The sequence below is a fragment of the Bubalus bubalis genome, chromosome 2, assembly GCF_019923935.1.
Source record: "Bubalus bubalis isolate 160015118507 breed Murrah chromosome 2, NDDB_SH_1, whole genome shotgun sequence".
Taxonomy (NCBI): domain Eukaryota; kingdom Metazoa; phylum Chordata; class Mammalia; order Artiodactyla; family Bovidae; genus Bubalus; species Bubalus bubalis.
Window position 1 is genome coordinate 178,983,644 of NC_059158.1, and position 14,173 is coordinate 178,997,816.

Genomic DNA, 14,173 nt, shown 5'->3' on the forward strand with positions numbered 1-14,173 from the left:
TTCTCTGAACCTGTTTCTTTGTCTCTAGAAGAGCAGAGAGGGAATTAGACCTTAGCTCTGAGGATGTCTTTTAATATTTGAAATCTGGAACATGAGGTAGATCTGAGTTGTTATTGCTTTAATTCTGTGGGGAGGGGCCTGGGAGGGCTGCCCCCTCCGTGTCACCTAACTTGAACTCTCTACCAGTACCTCCAAAGCTTGTCAGGAACTGAATCGTCAGAGATTCAAAATCTGAATTTGGTCCACGGATGTCCATGTGATATGTGTGTGTGTGTTAATTATCATTTAACAATTTCACATACAAATTGAGTCCTCTGGAACTTAGCCAGCTCTGTTGACCTCATTCCACCTTCGCACGTGGCATCAAACATGAGTGCAGATTGTCAGCTGCTTCCTTCAAGGGGATGCCAGCTCGCCAGGTCCCCAGAGGCCTTGCTCCCTCATTTGTGAACCAGCAGGCTCAAATTTGCAGCTCGGCCCTCACGTTTCTGGCTTTGTCCTTGGTCGCATGTCCTCCTGCCCTGCACTCTGTGTATCCCTCTAACAGTCCTCTGTGCTGTCTCCTCCTTTAATGCTTTTCCTTCTTCCCACACTAGATTCCCTGTGATGCTCCAATAAACAGACATATCTCCATCATCCTGATTTCATCAAACACCTATCCTGAGCTGGCACATGAGCTAGGGGTGAGATGCCAGCCAGCCTGACCTCCCTGAACTCACAATCCTGTAGGGGAGAAACCAACAAGAACTCACTTGTACTCAGATCCTCCCTAAAAAGGACTGGGGGCCTAACAGCTAGCTATGCTGGTGCCTTTACTGCCCCCAACCCGCACCCCCACCTGAAGGACCTGGCAGGGCTGAGAAGTAGAGGCATGGTAAATGGCAGCTTCTATTTTCTTCAATTTTTTAATCAGGATTTTAAAAATAAATTTATTTATTGGTTGCACTGGGTATTCACTGCCACACTTTCTCTAGTTGCTGAGAGTGGGGTCTAATATAGAGTTGCAGTGAGCAGGCTTCTCACTGCAGTGGCTTCTCTGGTGGAGCACAGGTTCTAGGCATGGGCTCAGTAGTTGCGGCACAAAGGCTTAGTTACTCCACGGCAGATGGGATCTTCCTGGACCAGGGATCGAACCTGTGTCTTCTGCATTGTCAGGAGGATTCCTATCCATGGTATCACCAGGAAAGTCCCGCAGCTTCTATTCTGAGGGTAGTTTTATGAGTTTATAAAAGGTCTTTGAACTTATTTGCTGCAAAAATGTCAAAGGTAATAGTAGCTCATTGAGTGGAAGGAAAGTGAAAGCGTTAGTTGCTCAGTCCTGCCCGACTCTTCGATGCCATGGACTATAGTCCGCCAGGCTCCTCTATCTGTGGCAAGAATACTGGCAAGTCTCCAGGCAAGAATACTGGAGTGGGTTGTCATTTCCTTCTCCAGGGGAATCTTCCCAACCCAGGAATCGAACATGGGTATCCTGCATTGTAGGCAGATTCTTTACTGGCTGAGCCACCAGAGAAGCCCAAATGGAAGGTGGATGTGTCCTTTCCCCAGCAGGATCCCATCCCGTTGCCCAGAATGGGCCACTGTTAAGTTTTTCTGGGTGTTCCTCCCTTCTCTACATACTGTATGCAGACACTCTACATGCTATTCAGCAAATACGCTTTTCTGCATTTTTATGAGATAATCAATACCAAATGAAATCATACACGTAAAGTGCTTAGAATAATGCCCAGCACAGTCAGTTATTTTTTTTGGCCACACTTGTAGGTCTTGCAGGATCTCAGTTCTTAGATCAGGTATTGAACCTGAGACACAACAGTGAAAGCCTAGAATCCTAACCACTAGGCCACCAGGAAATTCCCAATCAGCTACTATTTTTCTTAGCACACCTCAAACAGCTTTTTCAATCAGTAGATGCAGATCTTTTATTATTGTCTCCAAGCTGAGGAGGGAAGTTCCTGTAGGAACTCCATCTTGGGGAAAGGGGTGAAATGTGCCTTCCCCCGAGGTAGGTATAGTTGATCTAAGAGAAATCAAGTGAAAAAGGCCTGCCCCTATTCGGAAGGGGTGCTAAAGGTACCCAGCCCCTCCTCTGCTGAGAGCTGACAGGTGACATCCAATTACCTGAGGCAGGGACAAGGCCAAGACCAGGGCCGTGGAGGCCCTCCCACACCTGGTCTGGGCCTGAGACTTGTCCACGCTGCTAGGCAAGGCCTCTCCTGCCTCCCCGGCCTGCACTCCCCAGTGGGCGGGGGAGGAGCTGCTCAGGCCTGATGCTGATCTCTCCTGACAGCTGCTCCTAAGGCCGGCAGGGCGGGCAGTGGGGGAAGGGACAGATTTAAAGGTCTGGCTGTCCCGCCCCTGCCAGACCCGGGAAGGAAGACGCTGGTGAGCATCCTCTGAGGGCAAGGCTCTCTCACGTATGAGAAGCAGGAACCTCTGTGCCCTGATTTCCGCCTCTTGGTATCATGAATGAACGCCACTGGTCCTCATTCCGGCTTTCACCCCACAGGATATCTGGGAGACGAGCGGCACCCACCATGCGATTTCGACGCCTGACCCCTGGCTACTTCCGAGTGCTACAGGTAAGCACCCCAACTGATGGCTTCCAGCACCGACCCCATCCGCCCCTTACCATGGCCGGGATGATACCCAGTCACCAGGCTGTCACGTTCCCGGCCGCCTGAGCAACCAGGGCCCAGATGGGCAGTGAAGCGAGAGGGATTGGGGTGGAATCTCCCTGGGGCAGCGATGGCATCCATATCTCCTTTCCCCAGCTGTAGCTTCTCAGCCCCTTTTCACCCCACCCGCCTTCCCAGTAGTCTCGACTGACCCCTCAGGTGGACCCTCTGTGCATCTCCAGATGCAGATAGCCGGGGAGCTGAAGGCAGAGTCCCGGAGCCCGCTGGCGGGGATTGTGGCTGCAGCGCTGGCTGTCCTCGGGCTGGGCGGCTCCGGCTATGCTGTCTGGAAGATGGTGGGGCAGCGGCGGCGGCCACAGGCTCCATGACGAAGCAGGCAGCCTCTCACCTCGGCCCCTGGATTCACAGGGGCTACAATCTCAGGAGCCTACTTCTTTCTTTTCCTGGGGGTCACTCCCTGTCCTCATTGTAAGCAAGAGTATAAACCTGATCCTACCCATCACCCCACACACACCTGGGCTCCAAAGGGGGTCTTCAGCACAGATGCCAGGACCCCTGAGGGATGGCAAGGATGCAGGCTCTAAGGCTGAATCAAGCAGGGAGTAAATTCCTGGGTCCTGTACACAGGAGTAGTAGAGAAATCTTTACAGGGCTTGAATTTGGAGGAGTGGCCTGGAGGTTAGTGAGTCAGAGGCAAGCCCTATTTATCCATCTCTTTTATTGGAAGGGAGGGTATCTGGAAGAGGCCATCCACTCCCCAAACCAAAAGAGATTCGCACAGTCTCTCCCAGCTTGGCCCCTGTACCACTGTCCATGGGCAGCTCCTCTGCCTTGCATCCTCAGGCCATGTCATGAAGACGTGTCCATCTCAGGGACCTCAGTGGATACTTCTGTGGGGACTGCCAGCCGCTGGGGAGGAATATAGGAACCCATGCCCGCTGCCCTCTCCGCTTCTTCCTGACTGTAGGGCTCCACACTCAGCTGCTTCAGCCTGGGATAAAAGAACAGGAATTGAAAGCTGACCAGACGCAAGCTCTGTCTGCCCGGCAAACCATCCATCAATCCTCTCCTTGCTCCTTCATACCTCTTCTTGTGATCTTTGGATCGGAAGTGGGTCTTCAGGTTGGCAGAATCGATGAAGTACCTCCTGTAGGGATGAGGTGGATAGAGAGGAGAGTTAGAAGGTGATGCCTCCCAGGTAGGCCTACTTCCCTGACCCTAGCTCATTCGCGGACGCTAGGCTCCGGGCTTGAAGGCATGGGAGGCCGGCAGACCCACACGGGTCCCAAGAGAGGGAAACCCTGCCCACCCCGGGCCCGGACCTCACACCTCCGGCCCGTACCGCGGACCCTTCTCCTCCTCAGGCCTGGGCCTGGCCGGAACTCACGCGCAGGCCAGACAGCGATGCAGGCCTCCCCCTGGCAGGTCGGGATCGGGTTCAGCGCCTGGGTCTGGCCGGGGCCGTGCGGCGACCTGGGGCCGCAACTCGCGGTGAATCTCATCCAGGTCCGGCCGCCGCCGCTTCGCCTTCATCTGACGGGCCAAGGAGTGCGCTCGGTGCGCGCCCGTTCGGCGGGAGCGACCCATGATGGGTGACGGCAAGATCAGAGGTCCCAGAACCGAGGTGGGAGGACACGTGGGGGCGCTTCCGGACGGCTCGATGACGTCATGTGACGCTCCGGGACGGGTCGGGCTCCACCGGACCGCCTCTGATGACGTCACTCGCGCGGCTCGCGCTTCGAGCGCCCCCAGGCGGTCGTCGACGTCAGTGACTGAGCTCGGGATCGGGCCTCACCAAGCGTCCTCTTCTGTCACTGGACGGGGCTCGGTGGTGTGAGCCCTGCGGGCATTTCGGCCAGTCCCCTGGCCAAGCCCATCCAGCCTGGCCCAACCGATTTCAGCGCCGTCCTCTGGCCTTGTCACACCTTCCTGGTTCCCCCATCTTAGATTCCGCGGTTGAGGGGAGAGGGGGAATAATGTTGCATCCCTGGGAGGCACTGAAAAATGTCTGTGATGTGAATAAATGAATAAGTAAGAGTGAAGACGTTTGGGATCCCAGCTCCCACAGGGCGCCGAGATATCTCTGGTCCTTGAGAAAGCCCTCGCCATTTGAAACCCCTCCCCAGTTCTTCCTCCCAGAGATCACAGTGCCCTGTCAGAGACTCAAGGGAGTCAGCTCCTCTCACAAGAAGAGGAGATTCTCACAGAAGGACCTCCCATCTTTGACCCCTTGCTCTGAGTCCTGGACTGTCAGGCATGGGCTGACACCAAAGAGATCAGCCTAGATGGTGTGTGCTCAGTCTGGGGAGAGGGCCAGAGAGCCTTTCCCCATGCATCAGAGCTGGGTGCCTTTTTCCTTCCAGGTTGACCACAGGAACTCAGCAATAATTCAGGGGCTCCAGTTCTTTGGAACCTGTTGCCAGGAAACAGGGAGACCAGCACGTGCATCCCTGGGGAGAGGAATCGGTTTCCAGCCCAAAGCAGCCCAGGGCACCCACTGGGAGCCTTGGGGCCTTCCCACTCCAGACCATACAGGCTGAGTGAAGATACAGGGCAGGGCCCTGTTGAGGGTACGGCCCTGTTGAGGGCACAGCTGGTATGGCTACAGCCGCAGAGGCACCACTGTGGGTCCTAAGCCCAAAGACTTTGTAAATAGAATTCGTGAATGGAAAAGAATTTTTCTGGAGCCTTTCCAAATAATCAAATTCAAGAACTCCTAGGCCCAGGAAGGCGGCTTCTGTAAAGAAAGATGTCTTCATTATGTTTTCATTATTCTTGCAAATATGGGTCAAGATAAGGGGCTGAAGGGGCAGAAGCTGGGTCTCACCACAGACTCTTTTGGATCGGGTTCACCTGCTGGGCACTGTGCCATCTGGGGAGGCTGATGCATCTTTAATGAGGTCACCTGATGCTTGGGACAGGCTCTCAGACTCACCAGGTTCCTGGAGCCAGACTCACTGGGTGCCCCCTGAACCACCAGCTTCCCGTGCCTGGGTGCCAGGCCTGTTTCCCATGCAGCCATGAGCCAGGCCTTCTGGAAAACCTACAAGTCCAAAGTGCTACAGACCCTGAGTGGGGAATCTGAGGAGGGCCTGGCAGAGGAGGTGGGTACCATCCTGCTTGCTGGATGGGGCATGGGCAGAGGGGCAGCAGGAGTGAAAGGTACAGAGAAGGAGAAGGGACTGGTTCTGAGGAGGGAGGGGAGAGAGAGAGACATTGACTTGTGTGGGAGCAACTGGCAATTCAGGGATGACCAATGGCATGGTCCAGTGGCAGAAAGTCAGGACATTCCAGCAAACCAAAGAAGGGAAGACTTGGGGGGGGGGGGCGCACCTGAGGAGTGGTCAGTGTCTCCAAAGATCTCAAGGGCTGCCACATGGAAGGGATCCTTTTAGGACCCAAGGGCAGCACCCATGCAGATACACTCAGTTTGACACACGTTTCTAACGGGCAGAGCTGAGCAGAAGTGGGATGATTTGCTTTGAGAGGAAGGGAGCCCCTGGGACTGGTGGCAGGGGAAGCAGCATTTGTTACACTGAGGGTCACTGTAGCAGCTCAGATCAGAGCCATTACTTGGACCATGTTTGTTCTGACATTAAAAAAAAGGTTTTTGAAAAGAGTTTTACCTCTGGAAAGTAAAAGTGAAAGTCGCTCAGTCCTGTCTGACTCTTTGTGACCCTATGGACTGTAGCCTGCCAGGCTCCTCTGTCCATGGAATTCTCCAGGCAAGAATACTGGAGTGGGTCGCTGTTCCCTTCTCCAGGGGATCCTCCCAACCCAGGGATTGAACCCAGGTCTCCTGCACTGCAGGTGGATTCTTTACCATCTGAGCCCCCAGGGATGGCAGTTACACAAATAGACACGGCAGAGGCAGGAATTAGTTCCAGGGTGTGTGTATGTCAGTGTGAATAAATGTATGTCTACACAGGTTGGTGTCCAGGGCTGACCCTGTGTAGACGTGTCTGTGGGTCAGTATAGGGATTGATTTCTGTGTGGAATCCCCAGGTAAAGTGTGTGTGTGTGCAGGTGTGAACAGGTTATAGGCATTTTCAGGTGTATACCTTTGAGGCAGAAGACTACGGAAGCATTCACAGGTATTATGTTTGTATGGTATGCGTGTTTGGGTGTGTGTGTATATCTGTGTTTTAGTGTCTGTGAATGGGTGAAGTTTTGTGTGCTGAGTGGGCTTCCATGCACCTGTCTGCAGTTGTGGAAGAGCACAGGTGTGAACTGTATGAGCATCCTTGGGTAAGTGTCTCACAGCACATGTATCTATGTACAGGTGAAGAGCTGTAGCCATATGGAGGCACACTCATGTACAGGTGTGTGTCTCCACTGGCGTGCAAGCCTTTGTCCATGTGTGTTGCAGTGTGTATGAATATGTCTGTGGGTGAGCAGGTATGTGAGCTCAATGGTGTCTGCAAGGATCTACTCTACAGGTAATGTGTATGACAGGTAGTTTTGCATAGAGGTACAAACACCTGTGTGCAGTTTTGGAGGGTGTCAGGGGGCTAGGTGTGTCTTGCTCCATGGGATTTCAAGTCCTGGTCTGTGTGCATCAGGCTGGCAGGAGGGAAGGGAGGTCGTATTCCTCTGGGGCCTCTCTCACACTGGGTGGGGGTCTTGTGTCCCAGAAGGAGAACCCAGTGTTAGTGGAGTCTGAGATGGCAGAACCCACTGAAGAGGCCTTCAACCCCATGTCACAGCTGGCCCGCCGGGTGAGTTCTCCTTTTTTCCGCCCCAACCCTGGGGAACTGGGCAGAAGCCTCTGTGGAGTCCTGGGAGGTGTGCTGGGGCCCTCCTTGACTCTCAGCTCCTCTCTCCCAGGTTCAGGGAGTTGGGGTGAAAGGTTGGCTGACGATGTCGTCTTTGTTTAACAAAGAAGATGAGGACAAGCTGCTGCCACCGGAGCCCTGTGCTGACCAGTATGTGTGTGTTTCGGGGGAGGCCGTCTGAAACAGACCTGGGGCCCTCTTCTCCAATGTCCTTTCCTTCTGCTTTGTCTTTCTGACCATGGAGGACTGGGGAGGGCCAGCCCCTGGCTGTTCCTGTTTCTCTCTCTCTCAGCAGGAAAGAGGCCAATCTGGGAGATTAGATTAGATCTCGGGAGGAATTTACCAGCTGTTGGGATTGAGATGCTAGAAGGTATTACCGTGTCTCTCCCCATCCATGTGGGAGGGGTCACCTCCCTAGAATAAGGGAAACCAGGAGAGAAGTTTTAGGTGTTTGGAACAGAGAGTGGTTCAGATCAGTGGTTCTTAAGTACAGATCAGTGGTTCTTAAGTATTGGTCTAAACGCTCATCCTCCCGGGGAACTTGAGACAGACACAGAGTCCCAGACATTCCTTCAAAGATTCTGATTCAGTGGGTGTTGGCTGAGGCCGGGGTGTTGGCTGAGGCCGGGGATCTATATTTTTAGCGAGCTCTCTGAGGACTTGAGGGTAACAGTTTACGAACCCCTGTCTTAGCGAGTCCTTGATGCTGGGGGCCACAGGGTCAGATCCAGGGTCTGGTCTCCCCCCTAGCTCTGTTCTGGGACACACTCCATTTCTGCCCTTTCCTCCAGCCCAGTCACACTTCCCTTTTGACATCTCCCCTATTCCTTTCTTCCTTAGGGTTCCCCCCGACCCGCCCATCTGTCTTGCCGCAGGGTTCCTTTTCTCTCTCCTGCCCATGGACTCTCCCTACCTCAAGCTTCAACACCATTCCTGATTGCCCTTCCCGACATCTCCTTGCTACCTCCCGAGTCTCCCTCTCCCCTAAGCCTTTAATCTAGGCCCTTCTCCTTCCTCGTGGTCCCTGCACCCGTCCTCTCCCCTGCGTTCCCCATTTTTCTAGACCATCTTTCCCTCCATTAGGGAAATCAGACCCCTGTTCCCGCCCCGCCCCTTTCCCCCAGGCTCTGCGGGTTTTCCCGGAGGACTGCCTCCAGAATCTGACCGCGCCCCTCCCCCACCCCGATCGGGTGCCACCACCACCTCCCATCCTTCCGCCCGCTCCTCTCTCAGGGCTCCTCCCCACCTTCCCGCGGCCTCCATCTCCCCTCCTCTGGCCTCCTCCCTCTCCCTGAGTACCAACCCTGACCCCCTGAGCCCGACTCTTTCCCCACGGATCCTGATCCCGACCCCTTTTCCCAGCGAAAGTGAAAGTCGCTCAGTCGTGTCCGACCGACTCTTTGCGACCCCATGGACTATACAGTCCATGGAATTCCTCAAGCCAGAATACTGGAATGGGTAGCTGTTCCCGTCTCCAGGGGATCTTCCCAACCCAGGGATCGAACCCTGGTCTCCCGCATTGCGGGCGGATTCTTTACCAGCTGAGCCACCAGGGAAGCCCAGACCCCCTCACCTAATGCCCTGACCCCTATCCCAGTGCCTCTGAGTACTCCTCTCGCCTCCATGCCCTGACCTCCTCCCAGTCTCCCGGGTCTCCCCTCCCCACCCACCGCCCCCGTCCTCGACCTCGCCCGGGCCCCACTGGCCCCACGACAGGTCCCCTGACCCCGCCTCCTGTCCTTTGGCCTCTCCGGGTCCTCCCGGCCAGCCCCTGACCCCGCCTCTTTCCCGCAGCCCACTGGCTGCGCAGCCCGCCCCGCAGGCGGCGGCCGAGGCGCGCGGGCCGGGCTTCTGGGACGCGTTCGCCAGCAGGTGGCAGCAGCAGCAGGCGGCCGCCGCGTCCATGCTGCGCGGAGCGGAGCCCACGCCGGAGCCGGACCCCGAAGCCGGGGACGAGGCCGCCGAGCGCCCCGAGCCGCGCGAAGCTGATCCCGTGGCCGGTTTCACGTGGGGCTTCCTCACCCACAAACTGGCCGAGATGAGGGTGAAAGCGGCACCCAAGGGCGACTAGCCGGCCGGCTGGCCGAACTGGGCGCCCGCTCCTCCCCTTCCGGATAAAAACCTGGCCTGACACCTCTGGTGACCGCGTGCTTTTATGTCCGGACGGAGAAGGCTGCTTTGGGGTGGGCAACCTCAGGCCCGGGTTCAACTAGAGTGGTCCTCGCCTTCTGCCCCCACAAACCTACAGGGAGAAAAACGACCAGGGACATCCCTGGTATCAGGACAGATTGTATTCGATTTGGGGTACCATCTTACCAGTATGGACAGGTCTTGCCGCCCTCTCCAGCCGCTTTTAATTCGACACACTTTGCTTGTGGCCTTGTCCCTGTACTAGGGGAAGGTCAGAGACTAACAAGAGAACTCAGACTACCAGCGGGTCCCACGCAAGGTGATAAGTTGAGGCCCCAAAATCGGGCTGTACTTGGGAGCTCAGAGGAGATGAGACCGGCTGGGAAATTCAGGAGTTCCTGAGAGAGAGCTAGAGAACGCATATATGGAATCTTAGCTGAGTGGAAAGAAAGGGGAAGGTAACCCGGCTAAAAGGAAGAGGAAGTGAATAAAGACTTGGAGGTGTGAACGTGTGAGGAAAACAGGTGACCTTGTTTTAAGGGAAAGAAAGGCAGTGATGAGGTGAGGCTGTGGGCTGGCAAAATCCTGGTTTGAAAAGTCCTTTATTATCCTGATTCTGGATCCACCACATTTCAGTCCTTCCTACCGAGTAACCAAAATGGGCGGCAAAGCTCCAAGAATGGGGGCCTTCAGGGACTAGTGAACCCCAGATTTCTGGGAGCAGACCCCTCCCCCAACCTCCCCAAAGGCGCTATTCCCCAAAATAGTTTGGACCCCACCCCTGTGGTGGGGGGCGGTCAGTGGCAGAGATGATCATCATAGTGTTACCGTTAGTATTATGCTAATTCGGTAGTGGTCCTAGAGGCTTCGTTTACTTAGTACTTCCTCAACTTTGCCAAGCGCTTTGTGACCATTTCAATACTTTGATCAACCGAGGGGGTGTCGCTGCGGTTCCCAGAGGCGGAGTGCTGGCCCAGGGTCACACAGTCAGTCTGGAAGCCACACTCCAAAACCCTGGCGCACCTGCCCTGTAATCCAACCTTCCGAGTCCGTTAAAGAACGTTTTGGCTTTATTCAGCAGGTTCTCTGATCTCCCAACCCAGTCTTCACTCACCTCCCGGCCTCCACAGGGGCCGCGAGGCCGGCTACCTCCCCGTCCTCAGTCTGCGCTGGGAAGGGCCTTCGGGACCGTTTGGTCCCAAGCTCCGAAGGTTCAAGAGTGGACGCCGCGATCCAGAGGGAAGGGCTTGCCCCAAAGCACTCGACGCGTGAGGCAGGGAGTCCCTGCCCTTGCCCGGGTCCAGCCCCGCGCCCGCTCCTTGCCCTTCCCTGGACCGCCAACTCCAGGAGAGCCAGCCCCCGAGCGGCGGCGGTCACACCTCGGACTCGCGCGGTGGCCCGCGGGCGCGCTGGCAGCCGTACAGCCACTGGATGACGCGCGCGTTGCGCTCCACCACCGACACCTGGGGGCGCCCGTCCCGCTCCGAGCCCGCCGCCTCTGAGCCGCCGCCCTCCGCACCGTCCCGGCGATCTGCGCCGCCCTCGCTGGACGTCCAGTCGCTGGCGTCTCCGGAGCCCGGCGGCGGCGACGTTCCGGGCTGGGGGTTGGCGTCGGCGCCCCAGCTCTGCGGAGAGAAGCGCTCGGCTCCCAGCACCTCCACGAGCGCGCGCTCCAGGCCGCAGTAGTTGAAGAAGCGCTCCTTCTCCGACAGGGGCAGCGAGCACGTGGGGCACAATGCCCGCTTTCCCGCGGCTTCCGGGGCATCTTGGGGCGCGGTCCATCCCCCGGGAGCCGCGGGTCGCTCCGATGAGCCTGCGCTGCTCGAGGCGACGTCTCGGGGGCTGCCCAGGAAGAGGCGCCGCACCAGCCCCTGGCCCTTGGCATTCTCTTTGTTCACCGAAGCCTTACAGTCCCGCTTCTGGCGGTAGAAGATGAGGGAATCAGGCCTTGGCAGTCGCCTGCCACTGCCCCGGCGGGCGGGCCTGGGCGTCCTGGGCGATGGAGGGGGCCCCAGCTCGTTGCAAGTGTGTGGGGTGAGCGGCCCGGGACCCCCACGCAGAGCCGGCTCCTGGCGTCGCGCGATCACCTGGTGCGTCTTGACATACTTGGCTTTGTCGGCCTCCAGCCTCTCCACTGCGCTGGGGGTCCGTCCCCGGGATGAGGTGGAGGGAGAGGCCAGGAGCATTTTAGCAGAACTGGGCAGGACAGTGCTCCATAAGCCACTGGAGGCAGGCAGATAGTGAAGGAACTGAGAGCAATTGGCTGGGGCTCCCTGGGACCTGCTAGGGAAAGAGGAGTGGTCAGGGGGAGAGTAGGAGATGACTCTCCTGAAGGCATTCCTGGGAATAAGGTCAGCCAGCCACCCCTCCCCCATGCAAGTCAGCCAGGTGCCATGCCTAGGGGGCAGAGGCTCAGGTATCCCTTCCCTGATCCCTCAAAGACAATAGGCAGGGGCTTTCTGACCATCCAGAGACCTAGGCCCTTTTGAGCGTGCCCCATTCTTGCCACAAGGCCATGCCAAGCAGGCATCAGCAAGCCGGACCCTTGGAAAAGGAAATGGGGCTGTTCCCCGGCCTGGTTCCCGAAAGTAGCCTCAACCGGAAAAAATACCTCTTCCCAACCTAGCAACTTTGAGTCCAAGACAAGGAGGCTTCCCAGCCACCCGCTGGTTCCAGCAGGACCCACCCATCCCGCCCCCAAGCAGAGAGGTCAGGGACATAACCACAGGGTAGGAGCCTCCGGTAATTGCAGCCAACTGCCCTGCCCAAGCCCAGCAGGGCCATCAGGGAAAGAGAGGGACATGGTCACCACGTCACTTCAGCCAGCTATCTGCCACTCAGTCTGTGCCCCTTCGAAGGGAATTCCAGAATGCCCAACTTGTAAACATTGCTTTGTTTGCCCCTGCACTTCCATTTCACAGAAGAGAAAACTGGCGCAGAGAGGAGGGGCTAGTTCAGGTCTCACTGAGAGTTTGGGCCCAGGACTGGAACACAGGTCTCTTGCTTCGTAGTTTGAATCTCTCACTTGCCTATCAGAACTTTCTTCTCTGTTTTGCTTCTATTCTTGCTGCTTTAACACCAAGCGATTTCCGCGAGAGATGGGCCCCTTACCTCACTAAAAAGTTCCTTCCACTAATTCTTCCCAGGAACTTGTACTCCCAGAAACCTGCCCTCCGGGTCCCTCACCCTGAGACCCCCATGACCCTTCTTCTCCACCTTCCTTTTCTGCTGGGGAAGGGGGCCCAGGGGGATTGTAAATCAAGAGCTGACAGTTCCCTTGGCAGTAATAGAATGGGCCACCCACACAGCCCAGCACACTCCACCCCACTTCTGTTTCCCTACTCCTCCCATCCTCCATTCAGCTGAGAGGGACACAGCAGTTCTAGGGGCTGAGGAGACCTTGGGCTGGAGGCAACAAAGAAACACAACTTGCCAGGGATGAGGGGAGGGGAGCCCTGGTGAGGGGTCTTGGAGTAGAAACTCTACCAATCCCACTCACCCCAGGGAAGCCTGCATGAGTATAAACACACACACTTACATACACCCACTTAGTGTCCAGTAAGTCAGCCCATAGGTAGCTGGTGACTGGAACCCAGGCAGCAAGGAGAGCCTGGCAGTGCCCTCCTTCCTGCCTCCCAAAGACTCAACTTGGCAACAGGTCTGATTCTAAGGTCCCAGGAGGGATCTGTGCTTGTCTGACCTCATGGGTACCCTCCTGCCCCCTCCTCTTCCCAGCCCTGAGCAGGAGACTATAAAAAGTTCCTAAACACAGGGACCAAAATAGTTTGCTGTCCACTGCCTCTTCTTGGCCTTCTGAGCTCCTTGGTGCCGGACCGCAGACATTCCCTCCCTAAAAGCCTGGCAGACATCCTTGAGCCCTCTGTCCCTCTGCCTGCCTTCTCCCAGCTCTGGGTTCGGTGGACTGATGAACTTTGCCTAAGCTTTCGGCTCTGGACACAGATGCGGGCTGGGGGACAGTGCTCTCTGGCTTGGTGCCAGCCTCCGTGCCCTTGGGTGTCTGGGTGCCCTCCCACCCCAGCTCCAGGCTCAGGATGCACTCACCTCTGCATGGGGAGGCTGAATGCCAGGGTCCCCCGGCAGGTCCAGACTGAAGGCAGGAGGGACAGCGGGGACTGGAAGTAACTTTGGTGGCAGCCAAACCTCACTCTCCACAGGAAAAGCCAAGAGAGCCTCCACCCCCCAGATTAACTCTTGCCTTCCTGACCTGGAGCCTGGCCTCTGTTAACTCCTTCCTGGTCACCATCTCAGAGCAGGAGAGGACCCTTGGACCACGTCCAGCTCCTTTATTTAGCCGATGGTCACACAGGCCCTGGCAGGTTAAGTGGTTTGCATACAGGCACATTAAGCTTGGGGCACAGCCAACATCCCAAACAAGGTCTCTGGTTCCCAAGCTTCCTCCAGAGGCCTGGGGTGGGGACAAGTTATTCACGTGGGGTCAGCCCGCTCTGCTGGGCCTTGGCGGATGCTCTTCGTTCAGATGGGAAGGCAGGGCAGGGTTCTAGTACACCATGCTTTTTCCCTCTGGAGCAGGTTTAGACCTGCCCTGGCCTGCGTGTGTGAAAGGTGTCAAGCTTGCTCTCCCTAGGGGTGAGGCCAAGAATCTGCAGC

The 14,173-nt window shown here is 56.6% G+C and overlaps 4 protein-coding genes across 6 annotated transcripts; 2 read left to right on the forward strand and 2 right to left on the reverse strand.

The window, feature by feature from the left end:
- Nucleotides 1-2,296: 2,296 nt before the first annotated feature.
- LOC123332226 (putative transmembrane protein ZNF593OS) lies at nucleotides 2,297-3,020 on the forward strand. Of its 2 annotated transcripts, XM_044938094.1 has the most exons (3): nucleotides 2,297-2,385; nucleotides 2,510-2,582; nucleotides 2,861-3,020. In XM_044938094.1, exons 2-3 carry the CDS (start codon nucleotides 2,538-2,540, stop codon nucleotides 3,005-3,007), a joined length of 192 nt encoding a protein of 63 aa, XP_044794029.1. In that variant the 5' UTR covers nucleotides 2,297-2,385; nucleotides 2,510-2,537; the 3' UTR covers nucleotides 3,008-3,020. The 2 variants fall into 2 exon arrangements, with proteins under 2 accessions (XP_044794029.1, XP_044794028.1); XM_044938093.1 differs by lacking the exon at nucleotides 2,297-2,385 and having other exon boundaries at nucleotides 2,450-2,582.
- Nucleotides 3,021-3,340: 320 nt separating this feature from the next.
- On the reverse strand, nucleotides 3,341-4,294 carry ZNF593 (zinc finger protein 593). Its single transcript, XM_006055437.3, has 3 exons — nucleotides 4,027-4,294; nucleotides 3,724-3,786; nucleotides 3,341-3,630 (listed from the first exon to the last, which is right to left on the reverse strand). The coding sequence occupies exons 1-3, from the start codon at nucleotides 4,224-4,226 to the stop codon at nucleotides 3,489-3,491; spliced, it is 405 nt and encodes a 134-aa protein (XP_006055499.1). The 5' UTR covers nucleotides 4,227-4,294; the 3' UTR covers nucleotides 3,341-3,488.
- On the forward strand, nucleotides 4,290-9,485 carry C2H1orf232 (chromosome 2 C1orf232 homolog). Its single transcript, XM_025264519.2, has 4 exons — nucleotides 4,290-5,743; nucleotides 7,274-7,357; nucleotides 7,467-7,564; nucleotides 9,209-9,485. Exons 1-4 carry the CDS (start codon nucleotides 5,660-5,662, stop codon nucleotides 9,483-9,485), a joined length of 543 nt encoding a protein of 180 aa, XP_025120304.1. The 5' UTR covers nucleotides 4,290-5,659.
- Nucleotides 9,486-10,127: 642 nt separating this feature from the next.
- FAM110D (family with sequence similarity 110 member D) lies at nucleotides 10,128-13,798 on the reverse strand. 2 transcript variants are annotated; one of them, XM_006055434.3, is made up of 2 exons: nucleotides 13,607-13,798; nucleotides 10,128-11,827 (listed from the first exon to the last, which is right to left on the reverse strand). In XM_006055434.3, exons 1-2 carry the CDS (start codon nucleotides 13,612-13,614, stop codon nucleotides 10,918-10,920), a joined length of 918 nt encoding a protein of 305 aa, XP_006055496.1. In that variant the 5' UTR covers nucleotides 13,615-13,798; the 3' UTR covers nucleotides 10,128-10,917. The 2 variants fall into 2 exon arrangements, with proteins under 2 accessions (XP_006055496.1, XP_006055497.1); XM_006055435.3 differs by having other exon boundaries at nucleotides 10,128-11,824; nucleotides 13,607-13,797.
- Nucleotides 13,799-14,173: the final 375 nt, after the last annotated feature.

What these genes read in the sequence shown, in the direction of transcription:
- LOC123332226 (XM_044938093.1), top strand. Translation starts at nt 2,466, where the DNA reads ATGAATGAACGCCACTGGTCCTCATTCCGGCTTTCACCCCACAGGATA. An exon ending in GCTACTTCCGAGTGCTACAG is followed by an intron (nt 2,583 to 2,860) that starts GTAAGCACCCCA and finishes GTGCATCTCCAG; the next exon opens with ATGCAGATAGCCGGGGAGCT.
- ZNF593 (XM_006055437.3), bottom strand. Translation starts at nt 4,226, where the DNA reads ATGGGTCGCTCCCGCCGAACGGGCGCGCACCGAGCGCACTCCTTGGCC. An exon ending in CATCGCTGTCTGGCCTGCGC is followed by an intron (nt 3,787 to 4,026) that starts GTGAGTTCCGGC and finishes TCATCCCTACAG; the next exon opens with GAGGTACTTCATCGATTCTG. An exon ending in TCCAAAGATCACAAGAAGAG is followed by an intron (nt 3,631 to 3,723) that starts GTATGAAGGAGC and finishes CTTTTATCCCAG; the next exon opens with GCTGAAGCAGCTGAGTGTGG.
- C2H1orf232 (XM_025264519.2), top strand. Translation starts at nt 5,660, where the DNA reads ATGAGCCAGGCCTTCTGGAAAACCTACAAGTCCAAAGTGCTACAGACC. An exon ending in AGGAGGGCCTGGCAGAGGAG is followed by an intron (nt 5,744 to 7,273) that starts GTGGGTACCATC and finishes CTTGTGTCCCAG; the next exon opens with AAGGAGAACCCAGTGTTAGT. An exon ending in CCGGAGCCCTGTGCTGACCA is followed by an intron (nt 7,565 to 9,208) that starts GTATGTGTGTGT and finishes TCTTTCCCGCAG; the next exon opens with CCCACTGGCTGCGCAGCCCG.